This window comes from Pelodiscus sinensis, chromosome 15, assembly GCF_049634645.1.
Source record: "Pelodiscus sinensis isolate JC-2024 chromosome 15, ASM4963464v1, whole genome shotgun sequence".
Lineage (NCBI taxonomy): Eukaryota > Metazoa > Chordata > Testudines > Trionychidae > Pelodiscus > Pelodiscus sinensis.
Genome location: NC_134725.1, coordinates 4,710,970 through 4,726,053, shown reverse-complemented (window position 1 = coordinate 4,726,053; position 15,084 = coordinate 4,710,970). Strand labels below are relative to the sequence as shown.

General features: G+C 51.3%; 2 protein-coding genes across 3 annotated transcripts in view; both read right to left on the bottom strand.

Moving 5' to 3' along the window:
- The window catches only part of LOC102445807 (NACHT, LRR and PYD domains-containing protein 1a-like), a 61,087-nt gene that overhangs the window by 32,403 nt on the left and 13,600 nt on the right, over nucleotides 1-15,084 (bottom strand). The window lies entirely within an intron of this gene.
- On the bottom strand, nucleotides 8,253-12,738 carry LOC102444196 (caspase recruitment domain-containing protein 8-like). The gene is made up of 3 exons (XM_006116754.4): nucleotides 12,384-12,738; nucleotides 10,544-10,585; nucleotides 8,253-8,822 (listed from the first exon to the last, which is right to left on the bottom strand). The coding sequence occupies exons 1-3, from the start codon at nucleotides 12,730-12,732 to the stop codon at nucleotides 8,560-8,562; spliced, it is 654 nt and encodes a 217-aa protein (XP_006116816.3). The 5' UTR covers nucleotides 12,733-12,738; the 3' UTR covers nucleotides 8,253-8,559.

Genomic DNA, 15,084 nt, shown 5'->3' with positions numbered 1-15,084 from the left:
ATCTCTTTTCAACTTCCGGGCCTCGCCAGTCCCTAAAAATCGGGACTCCCCTCCCAGCCTGCTTCGGGCTCTTCCTCCTGCCTAGACCCCACGCCGGCTTCTTGGACACCCGCCTCCAACGCACGGGACCCCTCATTTTTGGCCCCTCCCTAGAGATGAAGGGGTTCCCCCCCCCAAAATCGACAAATGGTCTGGTAGCACTTTATAGACTAACAAAACATGTAGCTGGGATCATGAGCTTTCGTGGGCACAGCCCCCTTCTTCAGATGGCTGGAGTGATGAGTAGGGGACATGAACACTTGAAATAAATAGGAGAGGGGAAGAGAAGGGGGGAGAGAGAGAAATCGACGATGTTGTCTCGGTCCCGTCTGTGAGGTTTGTGGATTTGTTCCTCACCGCCCTGGCCTGATTTTTGGGGGGTCAGCAGCCTCAGACCCCAAAGAGGTTGCCTGGATTGAGGCCTGCCGGGGCCCTAATCCAGCTCACGTTGAAGAGGCCCCGGCTTGTTCCCAAGACAAGTGTATTGTCCTCGCCGGACAACAGAAAGAGGAATAATCACTGGGCGACAGCGCCCCCTACTGGTCGCGCCGGGTATCTCCCCGACAATAGAAAGAGGAATAATCACTGTGCGACAGCGCCCCCTACTGGTCGCGCCGGGTATCTCCCTGACAATGGAAAGAGGAATAATCACTGGGCGACAGCGCCCCCTACTGGTCGCGCCGGGTATCTCCCTGACAATAGAAAGAGGAATAATCACTGGGCGACAGCGCCCCCTACTGGTCGCGCCGGGTATCGCCCTGACAATAGAAAGAGGAATAATCACTGGGCTACAGCGCCCCCTACTGGTCGCGCCGGGTATCTCCCCGACAATAGAAAGAGGAATAATCACTGGGCGACAGCGCCCCCTACTGGTCGCGCCGGGTATCTCCCTGACAATAGAAAGAGGAATAATCACTGGGCTACAGCGCCCCCTACTGGTCGCGCCGGGTATCTCCCTGACAATGGAAAGAGGAATAATCCCTGGGCTACAGCGCCCCCTACTGGTCGCGCCGGGTATCTCCCTGACAATGGAAAGAGGAATAATCACTGGGCTACAGCGCCCCCTACTGGTCGCGCCGGGTATCTCCCTGACAATAGAAAGAGGAATAATCACTGGGCTACAGCGCCCCCTACTGGTCAGGGCGATACCCGGCACGACAATAGAAAGAGGAATAATCACTGGGCTACAGCGCCCCCTACTGGTCGCGCCGGGTATCGCCCTGACAATAGAAAGAGGAATAATCACTGGGCTACAGCGCCCCCTACTGGTCGCGCCGGGTATCGCCCTGACAATAGAAAGAGGAATAATCACTGGGCTACAGCGCCCCCTACTGGTCACGCCGGGTATCGCCCTGACAATAGAAAGAGGAATAATCACTGGGCGACAGCGCCCCCTACTGGTCGCGCCGGGTATCGCCCTGACAATAGAAAGAGGAATAATCCCTGGGCTACAGCGCCCCCTACTGGTCGCGCCGGGTATCGCCCTGACAATAGAAAGAGGAATAATCACTGGGCGACAGCGCCCCCTACTGGTTGCACCGGGTATCGCCCTGACAATAGAAAGAGGAATAATCACTGGGCTACAGCGCCCCCTACTGGTCGCGCCGGGTATCTCCCTGACAATAGAAAGAGGAATAATCACTGGGCGACAGCGCCCCCTACTGGTCGCGCCGGGTATCTCCCTGACAATAGAAAGAGGAATAATCCCTGGGCTACAGCGCTCCCTGCTGGTCGCGCCGGGTATCTCCCCGACAATAGAAAGAGGAATAATCACTGGGCTACAGCGCCCCCTACTGGTCGCGCCGGGTATCGCCCCGACAATAGAAAGAGGAATAATCACTGGGCTACAGCGCCCCCTACTGGTTGCGCCGGGTATCGCCCTGACAATAGAAAGAGGAATAATCACTGGGCGACAGCGCCCCCTACTGGTTGCACCGGGTATCACACTGAGAAGGGACAGGAGGTCAGATGTCTTCTATGGGACCACCTAAGCTGTCACCAATACGGTGGCCTCTCGGCCCCACCAGGGTACTGCGGTGTCCCGAACCTCTCTAGCCCTTTTGGCCCAACTGCTGGCTGCTGGGCAGCTCCTTATATACAGGGCTACCCCCAGCAAACTGCACCCTGATTGGCTCTTTAAAACCCTCTCTCCGATTGGCCCGGTGCTCTGCGCCAGCGTCTCCCCGCCTGGTTTACCCTTTCTTGGTCAATGGTGGCAGACGCCCCACTAAGCCAGGCAAGCTTCATCTAAGGAACCAGTGTCGGGGGTGTGACGGGTACCAACCCGACAGAGGAGGCCCCGCCCCCACGGACCTACTGGGCATGCTCCAAGTGGAGGCCGGCTATAAAGACCTGTGGAGCTGCCCAGTCAGGGCTGATGGCCCCTGGGGAAGGAGGTGCTGTTGGATCTCTGGGGAGGAAGCACCGAGGGACCAAGCCATGGTGGCCAGGCTGTGTAGTGACTCTGTGAGCACTAGGCTGTACTGCCCTTAACACTGAGGGAAGTATCCAGGCTCTGTGACCGCTAGGCCGTACTGCCCTCAACACATAGGGAAGTATCCAGGCTCTGTGACCACTAGGCCGTACTGCCCTTAACATTGAGGGAAGTATCCAGGCTCTGTGACCACTAGGCCATACTGCCCTTAACACTGAGGGAAGTATTCAGGCTCTGTGACCACTAGGCCGTACTGCCCTTAACACTGAGGGAAGTATCCAGGCTCTGTGACCACTAGGCCATACTGCCCTTAACACTGAGGGAAGTATCCAGGCTCTGTGACCGCTAGGCCGTACTGCCCTTAACACTGAGGGAAGTATCCAGGCTCTGTGACCGCTAGGCCGTACTGCCCTCAACACATAGGTAAGTATCCAGGCTCTGTGACCGCTAGGCCGTACTGCCCTTAACACTGAGGGAAGTATCCAGGCTCTGTGACCACTAGGCCGTACTGCCCTTAACACTGAGGGAAGTATCCAGGCTCTGTGACCACTAGGCCGTACTGCCCTTAACACTGAGGGAAGTATCCAGGCTCTGTGACCACTAGGCCGTACTGCCCTCAACACATAGGTAAGTATCCAGGCTCTGTGACCGCTAGGCCGTACTGCCCTTAACACTGAGGGAAGTATCCAGGCTCTGTGACCACTAGGCCGTACTGCCCTTAACACTGAGGGAAGTATCCAGGCTCTGTGACTGCTAGGCCGTACTGCCCTCAACACATAGGGAAGTATCCAGGCTCTGTGAGCACTAGGCTGTACTGCCCTCAACACATAGGGAAGTATCCAGGCTCCGTGACCGCTAGGCCGTACTGCCCTCAACACATAGGGAAGTATCCGTGCTCTGTGAATGCTAGGCCATACTGCCCTGAACACAGAGTGAAGTATCCAGGCTATGTGACCACGAGGCTATACTGCCCTGAACACAGAGGAAAGTATTCTGGCTCTCTAGCCGTAATGAATCCTAGAATCCTAGGACTGGAAGGGACCTCGAGAGGTCATCGAGTCCAGTCCCCTGCCCTCATGGCAGGACCAAATACTGTCTAGACCATCCCTGCTAGACATTTCTCTAACCGACTCTTAAATATCTCCAGAGATGGGGATTCCACAAAATCCCTGGGCAATTTATTCCAGCGTTTCACCACCCTGACAGTTAGGAACTTTTTCCTAATGTCCAACCTCAACCTCCCTGGCTGCAGTTTAAGCCCATTGCTTCTTGTTCTATCCTCAGAGGCCAAGATGAACAAGTTTTCTCCCTCCTCCTTATGACACCCTTTTAGATACCTGAAAACGGCTCTCATGTCCCCCCTCAATCTTCTCTTTTCTAAACTAAACAAGCCCAGTTCCTTCAGCCTTCCCTCATCGCTCATGTTCTCTAGACCTTTCATCATTCTTGTTGCTCTTCTCTGGACCCTCTCCAATTTCTCCACATCCTTCTTGAAATGCGGTGCCCAGAACTGGACGCAATACTCCAATGGAGGACTAACCAGCGCAGAGTAGAGCGGAAGAACGACTTCTCGTGTCTTTCTCATAACACACCTGTTAATGCCTCCCAGAATCATGTTGGCTTTTCTTGCAACAGCATCACACGGCTGACTCATATTCAGCTTGTGGTCCGCTCTGACCCCTAGATCCCTTTCTGCCGGATTCCTTCCTAGACAGTCGCTTCCCGTTCTGTGTGTGTGAAACTTTTGGTATTCGGCATTTAATCCTGAACATACTTCAATGCTTTATAAGGTTCAATATCTTGTGATGGGCCAGGTTGTGGCTGGTCCTTGGGGCAGCCGAACCCAAGAAAATGAGATTGCGTTCTGGATTTCTTATTTTTTGGGTAGCAAAAACCAGAACTGGAAGCTTCAAGGGTAGCCAAGTTACTCTGTACAGGATAAACTTAAAAAACAACAAATGGTCAGGTAGCGCTTTATAGACTAACAGAACATGTAGATGGGATCATGAGGTATCGTGGGCACAGCCCAATTTTTCAGATAACCGGAGTTTTGAGTTTAGGACGTGCAGACACAAACTAAATTGGGGAGAAGGAAGAGGAGGGAAGGGGGCGGGAAACAAGGAGCAGAAGGTATGACAATATCAGAGGGAAAAACAAGTAAGCAGAATGGGTAATCTATAAGCACCTAACGATCGGATAGTTAAAAGAAGCAGATAAGGATCATAGGATAGAAATTAGATAGGAAAGGTACTTGCTTTGATGAGGGTACAGAAAATCTGAGACACGGCACATGGACTCCAGCAGGAAGCCGCAAGGGGTTGTGTGTTTGCTGTGTGCTTTGGAAGCAGGACTTGAAAGTGAAGAGTAATCAGAACTCTGGACGTTCACCGTGTCTGTTTTCAAGACTAGGTCTCTGGGTTGCTGATAACTTTGGATCTGAAAGCAAGCCAGAAAGTAAGTGTGTGTCTGTGTGTCAGTGTGTGTGTGTGTGTGTGTGTATGTGATTAAACTACGGGGGTTTTTTTGAAAGAGGATATGCAAATTCCCACGGATCTCGCTTGCGAAAGAGGATCTTTCGCAAGCGAAAGTAGTCTGGATGCAGTTTTTTCAGAAAAAAAAATTCGGAAAAACCACGTAAACCTCATTGTGTGTTTGCTGTGTGCTTTGGAAGCAGGACGTGAAAGTGAAAAGTAATCAGAACTCTGCACGTTCACTGTGTCTCCTTTCAAGGCTGAGTCTCTGGATTGCTGAGAACTTTGAACCTGAAAGCAAGCCAGAAAATGTGTGTGTGAATGCAGGCTGCCAGGCTGTTCTAATTTTCTCGAAGGCTACGTCTAAACGATGTTTTTTTCCCGAAAGAGGATATGCATATTCCCGCAGATCTTCTTCCGATCTCACTTTTGAAAGAGGCTCTTTTGAAAGTGAAAGTAGTCTGGATGGGTTTTTTCGGGAATTTTTTTTTCGAAAAACCCGCGTAAACCTCATGTTTTAAGAAGGGGTTTTTTTTTTCCCGAAAAAAGTTTTTTCCAAAAAACCCCCGTGTCCAGACTACTTTCACTTCTGAAAGATCCTCTTTTGAAAGTGAGCTCGGAAGAAAATCTGCAGGTATTTGAATATCCTCTTTTGAAAAAAAAGGTAGCCCAGGGTGTGTCTAGACTACAGGGTTTTGTCGACAAAAGTGGACTTCTGTCGACAAAACTATACCTGCGTCCACACTGCCTTTGAGTTATGTTGACATAACGTCAACAAAACTCAGCAGTTGTCGACGTATGTAAACCTCATTCTACGAGGAATAACACCTTTATCGTCAGAGTTCTTTCGATAGAAGGCGTTATTGCATCTACACTGTCCTTTGCGTCTACACTGTCATGTTGACAAAGCGACTTGCTTTGTCGACAGAACTGGATGTCATCTAGACGCTCTTTGTCGACAGAAGCTTTGTCGACAGTATCTGTCGACAAAATTTCTGTCGACAAAACCCTGTAGTCTAGACATACCCTAGGTGGACCCTAAGTGACCGCACAGGGATAGAAGCGGTCTGCTATTCAAAGATTTCAAGAGGGTATAACACACACTGTCCTCAGGAGTAAATTGTCGAAATAAAAGGCCTGGTATATAACGAGATATTTATAAACACCCTCTTGTTCAGAAACGTGATGCTAATGTAACATGGGAGCAAATTTAGTGTTAATAAGTAACCCTGCAACATTGCAAATGATTCTCTTTCGGGAAGAGAAAACCGTTTGGGCTTGCGGGAATAACCACCGGTAAACACCTAGCACCACGGAAAATCACTATAGCACTAACACATGACCGTTACTGTGAATAAATGTAGGGGATGCCAAAAAAATCACGTAGGCTTTTCTGAAAAAAAAAAATTAGAGCTTCACAATAGACAGACTATTAAAAACCTGGTTAATTCGAAAGAACGCGGCTTTTCTTTCGATGGCGGTAAACCTCATTTCACGAGGAAGAACGCCTTCCTTCGAAAGTTCCTCTTTTGAAAGAAGGCGTTCTTCAATGTAAATAGGGCTTCTTCAAAAGAGAGCATCCAGACTCACTGGATGCTTTCTTTTGAAAAAGCAAGCCGCTTTTTCGAAATTTCTCCGTGCAGTCTAGACGCTCTCTTTCGAAAGAGGCTCTTTCGAAAGATGCTTTCGAAAGAGCCTCTTTCGAAAGAAGCCTGCAGTCTAGACATAGCCCCAATGAAATGACTAGGCAGCAGGTTTAAACCAAACCCAAGGAAGTTTTTCTTCACGCAGCGCAGTTAACCTGTGGAACTCCTCGCCCAAGGATGTGGTGGAGGCTAGGACTTTAACAGGGTTCAAAAACGAGCTAGATCATGGAGGTTACGTCTGCTGCACTTCCACAGACCTACTGAGGAACAAAGCCAGACACTGGGTGAGCTGGAACACTATTGTTTTTAGGGTTGTTTATTGGTACAGATTCTTAAGCGTAAAGTGATACTCACATACATCACATTCTTGCGGTCAGTCTTTTCCGAATTATCCCTTCATCCTCGTCAAACGAGAGTTACAGGGATTGTGAAAAAGGGTGCAAGTGTAGACAGACCCAATTTTTCCTTCTTCACTTTTTCCACCCCAGTCATGATTTTGTAGACCTCTATCCTATCCCCCCATCTCTCGTCTTTTCTAAGCTTAAAAAGTCCCCGTCTTTTTAATCTCTCTTCATAGGGGACCCGTTCCAAACTCTCAATCAGTTTTGTAACCCTTTTCTGAACCTTTTCCAATGCCGAGAGATCTTTTTGGAGAGGAGGTGACCACATCTGTACGCCATATTCAAGATGTGGGCGTCCCCTAGTTTTATAGAGAGGCATTAAGAGATTCTCTGTCTTATTCTCGATCCCTTTTTTAATGATTCTGCACATTGTGTTGGCTTTTTTGCCTGCCGCTGCACACTGAGTGGATGTTTTCAGAGAACGACCCGCAACGGCTCCAAGATCTCTCTCTCGTGTCGTCTTCGTGACGTGGACCCTTCAGAAGCACCGTCCTGTTGGCACACGATCAACGCAATGAAGTCACAATCGCTTGGATATCAGCAACCGTTCGGTTTTAGTTCGGTGAGGAGTCACTCTGCCACCATGAGGGCTGAACACGGAGTCCCCCGATGCTGAACGGATGATGTTCTGAGTCCCACGGGAGAGTGACTGTCCGAAGAGAGGAAGAGTTTCGCCTGGTCTCTAAAAGCAAGGCTGTGGTGGAAGACGCGTGAAGGAGGTACTTCTCGGGATGACGCATGGCTCTCCTGAGAAGTTCTTACAGGTGTCATGGACTCCTAGGGGTGGAAGATACCTCAAGAGGTCATCAAGTCCAAAGCAAGACCAAGCCAACTCAATCAACCCAACCAGGGCTTGGTCAAGCCGGGCCTTCAAAACCTCTAGGGATGGCGAGTCCACGCTGTTTTCATGGTTCCTGGTGCCAGGGAGACATTTCTACGGCAACAGCCGTCATGCCGTTGGGCATGGTGGTAGCCCCGTTTCGGCCTCAACGGCCCATTTTCCCGCCCTTCACCCTAACTCATCTCAGCCATGGCTTGGTCACGTTGGACCTTCCAAATCTCTAGAGATGGAGATTCCACCCGTTCCAGGCCTTCCCCACCCTCCTCGGGACATTTTTTCCTCATCTCCAACCTAGACCTCCTCCTCGTTCTGCCAGCCATCTCCAGCCTCCCTCCATCCTCTTTGGAACCGCCCTTCAGGCAGTTGAAGGCTGCTCTCCAATCCCCTCTCGCTCTTCTGTGGAGCAAAAAAGCCCAGATCCCTCCGCCTCTCCTCGTTTCGGTTGCCCTCCACTGGACGTTCTCCAGAGCATCCACAGCAGCGCCTGTGCTAGGAAAGGAGGCCTAACAGTGACGGCACTGGACGAGGAGTCAGGGCTGCTCTCGGTGAGGCCTGATGGCCACGTGTCAGAGGGTCCGCTCTGCAGGGGAATCCCCACAGATTTCCGACTCCTCGTGGTGGTGGCCCAGTGGCGTGGCTTGAAAATCTCCTCAAACATATTTCTCCGTGACGACTGGCCACGGCAGTAACCCTCAGTGCTTGTGGCCAAGAGGAAGTTCTCCTGACCCTACTGGGATGCCTCCAAGTCCTCTACGAGGCATGGGTCTGTCTCCCGGAGGATTTGGTACAGCTTCTCTTGTGCCCGAATCCCCTTCCTCTCCACCAGCTTCAGTAAGGCGTCGTTCCGCCGTTTGCTGGTCTGGTGGCTTTTCACCTCTTCCTCTTCCTCGCTGTTGAGGAGTTGGGCGTCCCGGAAGCGGGCCAGCACGGAGTCGAGCAGCCCCATTCGATCGCGGAGCTGCAGCCGGTGCTTCGCCAGAAAGGCCGCCCCTAATGGAGACACCAGCCCTGCGTTATGCTGCTGCACGTGAAAGACACGACCTCCTCCTCCCCCATTCCCTCCTCTCTGCTAGGCCAAAGCACGGGGCACGTTTCTGGTAGGTACAGACCTCCGACATCAGCAGAGGGCTGCTGAGTTGAGCCAACTTTGATGGTCTAGGGCACCCCTGTTAACGATTCAGGCCATCCTATGGTGGGGCAGAGTTAAGGGGATCACCACGTGGGAGAAGGTTTGAGATGCGAACCGGGAAACCAGTTCTTAGCAGTGGCTAAGTGTAGCTCAGTGCTTCTTAAAGTGTGTTCCGGGGAGGAGAACAGAATTCAAAATGGCTGCCCTTAAAGGGATAAGCCTCCTTTTTTTTGTCTGGAGAATGGCCGCCTTTAATGGGAGATATGGAAGAGCAGGTGGGATAGACATCTACCAGGGATGGTCCAGATCAGTGTTTCTTAAACTGTGTTCCATGGTACCACTGGTGTGCTGTGGAGAGAACAGAATTCAAAATGGCTGCCCTTAAAGGGATAAGCCTCCTTTTTTTTTTTTTGTCTGGGGAATGGCCGCCTTTAATGGGAGATATGGAAGAGCAGGTTGGATAGACATCTACCAGGGATGGTCTAGATCAGTGTTTCTTAAAGTGTGTTCCATGGTACCACTGGTGTGCTGTGGAGAGAACAGAATTCAAAATGGCTGCCCTTAAAGGGATAAGCCTCCTTTTTTTTTTTTGGTCTGGGGAATGGCCGCCTTTAATGGGAGATATGGAAGAGCAGGTTGGATAGACATCTACCAGGGATGGTCTAGATCGGTGTTTCTTAAAGTGTGTTCCATGGTACCACTGGTGTGCTGTGGAGAGAACAGAATTCAAAATGGCTGCCCTTAAAGGGGCAAGCCTCCTTTTTTTTTTTTTGAACTCAACAACTTTTTCTTGGGGGCTTTTCTTCCCTCAACAAAAAAATCCTCGGTGTTCCCCATAAAAAAAAATTGTTTGGTGTTCCTTGGTTTTAAAAAGTTTACAAAACACGGCTGTAGAGTAGCCTCCCTGGCAGAGGAGAGATTGGGCAGAGGTTCGGGCACCAACTTGAGACCAGGGATCAAGTCCATGGTCTGCCACCGACTTCCGGTGTGGTCTCGGGCAAGTCACTCAGCCTCTCTATGTCTAGGCTCCCAGCTGGGCCCCAGCTCTACCCTCCCACACCAGGTGGGTGAGAATAAACACAACAAAGACTGAAGATCAGAGGCGTAATGAAGCTAGCCAGCACGGGGAGGGGAGAAATTTCACAGCTCAGCATTGCAGGACTGGTGTAGAAGCATCCCTACCCCACCCAGAGCAAATTTTACTCTGTGCAGAGGGCAAACGGCATAAGAAACGTTTAACGTTGATGCTAATGTCCATTTTGTGCCCAGGGCACAAAGGGCAGAGTTAAGGTTGTTTGGGGAATTATCAAAAACTTTGAACACTTCATGGTTTTTTTAATCCTCTTAAAACTTTAACTTCGCATTTCTTGGCTTTGAAAGGTTTTGGCTGTTGCTAACTCTCGGTATTCTGGTCCGATTTTGGGAACACAGTGGGAACGGATGCCTCTTTGCAACCTTAACAGGGGTTTTGTGGTCACGGGGATAGAGACGGTGCCCTCGTGTCTATGCTTCAAGCCGGAGGACAAGAACGGGCACAGACTGTGTAAACTCCAAAGCACGGTTAAAAAAAAATCGCACTGACCTGCGAGCCCGAGGGAGGGCGAAGCAGGAAGTCTTACATCTCCTGGAAGAAAGAAGCGAGGGATTAGGCCAGTTGATTCGTGCTTGGGGGATTGTCAGAGGCCGAGGGCAGTGTCTGATTTCTAGAGTTTCTTGGTTCGCCCGCTGTCCGACCTGTCCTTAAAGCTAGACTGGGGGAGCTTCCTTCCCCGACGTAACCGTTAAAGAGTTGGTCGATCTTCTGAAAATCGTTTCTGGAATCTCCATTGCGTCTCTGGGATTTCCTGCCCCCTATTCAACCCCTCTGCTCCCTCACAGACCCCCTACAACTTTCACCTCCTATCCAACCCCCACTGCTCCTCCTGCCCCCTATCCAATGCCCCTACTCCCTGACACCTCCTGCCCCTCTTCTCCGGACCCCCATGGCTGGTGGGCATCTTAGGCTGCAGGGGAGGATAACGAAGAGGAGAGGCCGGGGACTGTGGCAGACTCATTCATTTCTACTGCTACTAGCGTCCAGGGGATAAGCCACAGGCATTGGGAGGTTGTGGAATCTCCATCGCTGGAGATATTGAAGAGCAGGTTGGACAGACATCTACCAGGGATGGTCTAGACGGGGCTTGGTTCTGCCGTGAGGACACGGGATGGGAGGTTGTGGAATCTCCATCGCTGGAGATATTGAAGAGCAGGTTGGGTAGACATCTACCAGGGATGGTCTAGACGGGGCTTGGCCCTGTTGTGAGGACAAGGGATGGGAGGTTGTGGAATCTCCATCGCTGGAGATATTGAAGAGCAGGTTGGGTAGACATCTACCAGGGATGGTCTAGACGGGGCTTGGTCCTGCCGTGAGGACAAGGGACGGGAGGCTGTGGAATCTCCATCACTGGAGATATTGAAGAGCAGGTTGGACAGACATCTACCAGGGATGGTCTAGATGGGGCTTGGCCCTGTCATGAGGACAAGGGATGGGAGGTTGTGGAATCTCCATTGCTGGAGATATTGAAGAGCAGGTTGGGTAGACATCTACCAGGGATGGTCTAGACGGGGCTTGGCCCTGTCATGAGGACAAGGGATGGGAGGTTGTGGAATCTCCATTGCTGGAGATATTGAAGAGCAGGTTGGGTAGACATCTACCAGGGATGGTCTAGACGGGGCTTGGCCCTGTCATGAGGACAAGGGATGGGAGGTTGTGGAATCTCCATTGCTGGAGATATTGAAGAGCAGGTTGGGTAGACATCTACCAGGAATGGTCTAGACGGGGCTTGGCCCTGTCATGAGGACAAGGGATGGGAGGTTGTGGAATCTCCATTGCTGGAGATATTGAAGAGCAGGTTGGGTAGACATCTACCAGGGATGGTCTAGACGGGGCTTGGTTCTGCCGTGAGGACACGGGATGGGAGGTTGTGGAATCTCCATTGCTGGAGATATTGAAGAGCAGGTTGGATAGACATCTACCAGGGATGGTCTAGACGGGGCTTGGCCCTGTCATGAGGACAAGGGATGGGAGGTTGTGGAATCTCCATTGCTGGAGATATTGAAGAGCAGGTTGGGTAGACATCTACGAGGGTTGGTCTAGATGGGGCTTGGTCCTGCTGTGAGGACAGGGGACTGGTCTTGATGCCCTCTTGAGGTCGCTTCTCATTCAAGGGCATGATGGGTACGCCCTGGTTAGATGGACGCGGGGAGTGCCTAGCAGTGTTTAGGCCACAGCTTGGTTCGGGGGAACCAGTCATCGGCCTCGGCGAGGGAGAAGTCACATCTGACAGCCACAAGCCAAAGAAGTCAACGGAAAATCTCCCTCTGATGTGAATGGGCTGAGGGCCCTCTACTTCCCACCACGACCCACAAGTCGCTGGCCCTACCTGGCCTCACCAAGGTCTCCCAGACCAAGCTGCCGTCCTCTTGGCCCTGCACCTGGAGCCGGATTTCCTTCTTCATCTCCCGGGTGTAGATCTCCACAAACGACTGCTGCTCCCCGGGGCTCCGGTAGCAGAAGTCCAGTTGCTGAAGCAAGAGGGAGAAGGCGTTGGGAGACTCGTCCTCCGGCGCCAAGAGTGGGAACGGACAGCCCCAGGCTCCAACCATGAGGGACTCGCAGAGGGTTAGACAGAGGCTCTGGCTTGTGAAAGACCAGCTGCCGTGGACTTTCTGTACCCAATGGGCGAGGCCTCCATCAACCCCAGGAGTTGGGAACCACCACGGCTCATCCATCCTAGGCGTCCCTGAAAGTTCCCAGAGCTGAGCACGCAAGATCCTCAGGGGCTAAAGCCACGAGCCTCTCCTGCAAGGGCGAAAAGCCAACGGACTCTCGGCGAAGGCGGTAGAGCCGCCGTTGACATCTCCGTCGTTCCAAGACACACCATGTGGGGCACACTGGGAAAGGACGGGGTTAAAGGGCAGCACTGGGCCCAGCTAGCTCCTCCCCTCCAACCCTGAAGAGCACACGCCCTCTGGGGACAGGGCTGGGAGGCCCGGTGGGGGCTGACGGTTTGGGTCCCTTTTCCGTTTTTGTTCATGCCTGGGAGAACGGCGGAGGACAACAGGGAGGGTCTACAGCATGGGTTCCCAAACTGGAGGGGGTGCTCCCTAGGGGGCGGGCATGAAGAAATTCCAGGGGGGCACGAGGTGACCCAGCCCCCCATAAATTCCCCCCCGCAGGAAAGAGCTCAGTTGGTCTGTCTGCTCAGCCACCAGAACATGAGCAGCTGGGACTGGCTAGGGCAGATTTCAAAATGGCCCCCTTAAAAGGGCAATGCCAATTTTGTTCTTAAAAGGGCAGGACAATCTTTTTTTTTTTTTTCTTCTCAAATTGTGCTGCTGTTTTTTGGAGGAGGGCATGAGGGTTTCTCAAAAATCAAAAAGGGGGGAGTGATGCCAAAAAGTTTGAGAACCACTGGTCTAGAGCCAAGCGGTGTGTGGTGGGGTTGGCCTTTCGTACCTCTACCCTACCTCAGCAGGATGCTAACTACTAGGCTACCCAGCCCACCGAAGACCCTACTAGGGGGATGTCTAAACGCCATCCCTCTTTCGAAAGAGGGATGTAAATGAGGTCGAAACGGCAAATGAAGCCGGGATTTGACTATCCCCTGCTTCATTTGCATAACGGCAGCCGCGCGGTCTTTCGAAAATGGGTATTTCGGAAGTGAAACCGCTGTCGGAAAACCCCTTTTTCGAAAGAACCACAATGCCTGAAAAAAAAATGAGGTTTACCGGTTCTTCCGAAAAAAAATTTTTTTTTCTGAAAGAAGCGCGTCTAGACGGTGGTTTTACTTGTCAAAAGCCCTTTTTCGACGGACTGCACGGCCGTCATTATGCAAATGACGTGCGGGAAATTCAGATTCCGACTTCATTTGCCATTTCGAGCTGTCCGATTTACATCTTTTTCGGAAGAAGGCTGTCGTTTAGACGTAGCCTACAATTCCAAATTGAACCCTTTTCCCGGGGACAAGAAGCACCAGTGAAGTATCTGATGCATTCCTAGCCCCAACGTTCGCTTGGAATCCTCGTCCGGCGGATTCGGAGGATCCCAATATTTCCTGCCTCCATGCTGGTCGGGGAGAGGACCACTTACCGCCGGCGTGATCTGAAGATTTTCCAAACCGGACACCTGGTACCGAGACCCAAAGTACAAAGGGTCGGTCTGAGGAGGTTTGGGCACGTGCGTTGATTTCCACGTCGTTTCTTTTCCTTCGATGGCCTGTGAATGGGAACCATCATCATATCTGAGGAACAACTGACCTCCATCGACGTAGCCCTCTGGTGAGTGTGTTATAGGCTCCTTGCCCGCGTATGTCACCAATTCTTCAGTGGGCGAGCGCCGTCTCTCTTAACCCTCAACCCTCCCAGCAATAAAATGGGTGCAAAGTGATCACAGTGGGGAAAGAGATGGGTTTTGTTCCTTGACCAAGCCCTTTTCAACCTGTTTTGAAGGTGGTTCTTGCTCATAAGACCATAAAAACGGCCATACTGGGTCAGACCAAAGGTCCATCTAGTCCGGTGTCCTGTCTGCTGACAGTGGACCGAAGACGATGATCAAGCGATCTCTCCTGCCATCCCTCTCCAGCCTCTGACAAACAGAGGCCAGAGGCACCATTCCTAACCCGATGGCTTAACAGCCTTTTATGGTCCTAACCTCCCTGAATGTATCTAGCTCTTTTTTAAACTCTGTTGGGGTATGTCTACACTAACTCGTTAATTCGAGCTTAGTAGGCAAATCAGGCAACTGGAGTCGCAAATGAAGCCCAGGATTTAAATATCCCGGGCTTTATTTGCATGTTCCCGTCCGGCCGCCATTTTTAAATCCCCCTTAGTTCAAACGAACTGCCCGCGACTACACACGACAGTTTAAAGTTAATCCGAACTAAGGATTTCATTCCACGAGGAGTAACAGTTAATCTGAACTAAGGATTTCATTCCACGAGGAGTAACAGTTAATCTGAACTAAGGATTTCATTCCACGAGGAGTAACAGTTAATCCGAACTAAGGATTTCATTCCACGAGGAGTAACAGTTAATCCGAACTAAGGATTTCATTCCACGAGGAGTAACAGTTAATCCGAACTA

What these genes read in the sequence shown, in the direction of transcription:
- LOC102444196 (XM_006116754.4), bottom strand. Translation starts at nt 12,732, where the DNA reads ATGGATGAGCCGTGGTGGTTCCCAACTCCTGGGGTTGATGGAGGCCTC. An exon ending in GGAGACCTTGGTGAGGCCAG is followed by an intron (nt 10,586 to 12,383) that starts GTAGGGCCAGCG and finishes TCTTTCTTCCAG; the next exon opens with GAGATGTAAGACTTCCTGCT. An exon ending in GCCCTCCCTCGGGCTCGCAG is followed by an intron (nt 8,823 to 10,543) that starts GTCAGTGCGATT and finishes TGTCTCCATTAG; the next exon opens with GGGCGGCCTTTCTGGCGAAG.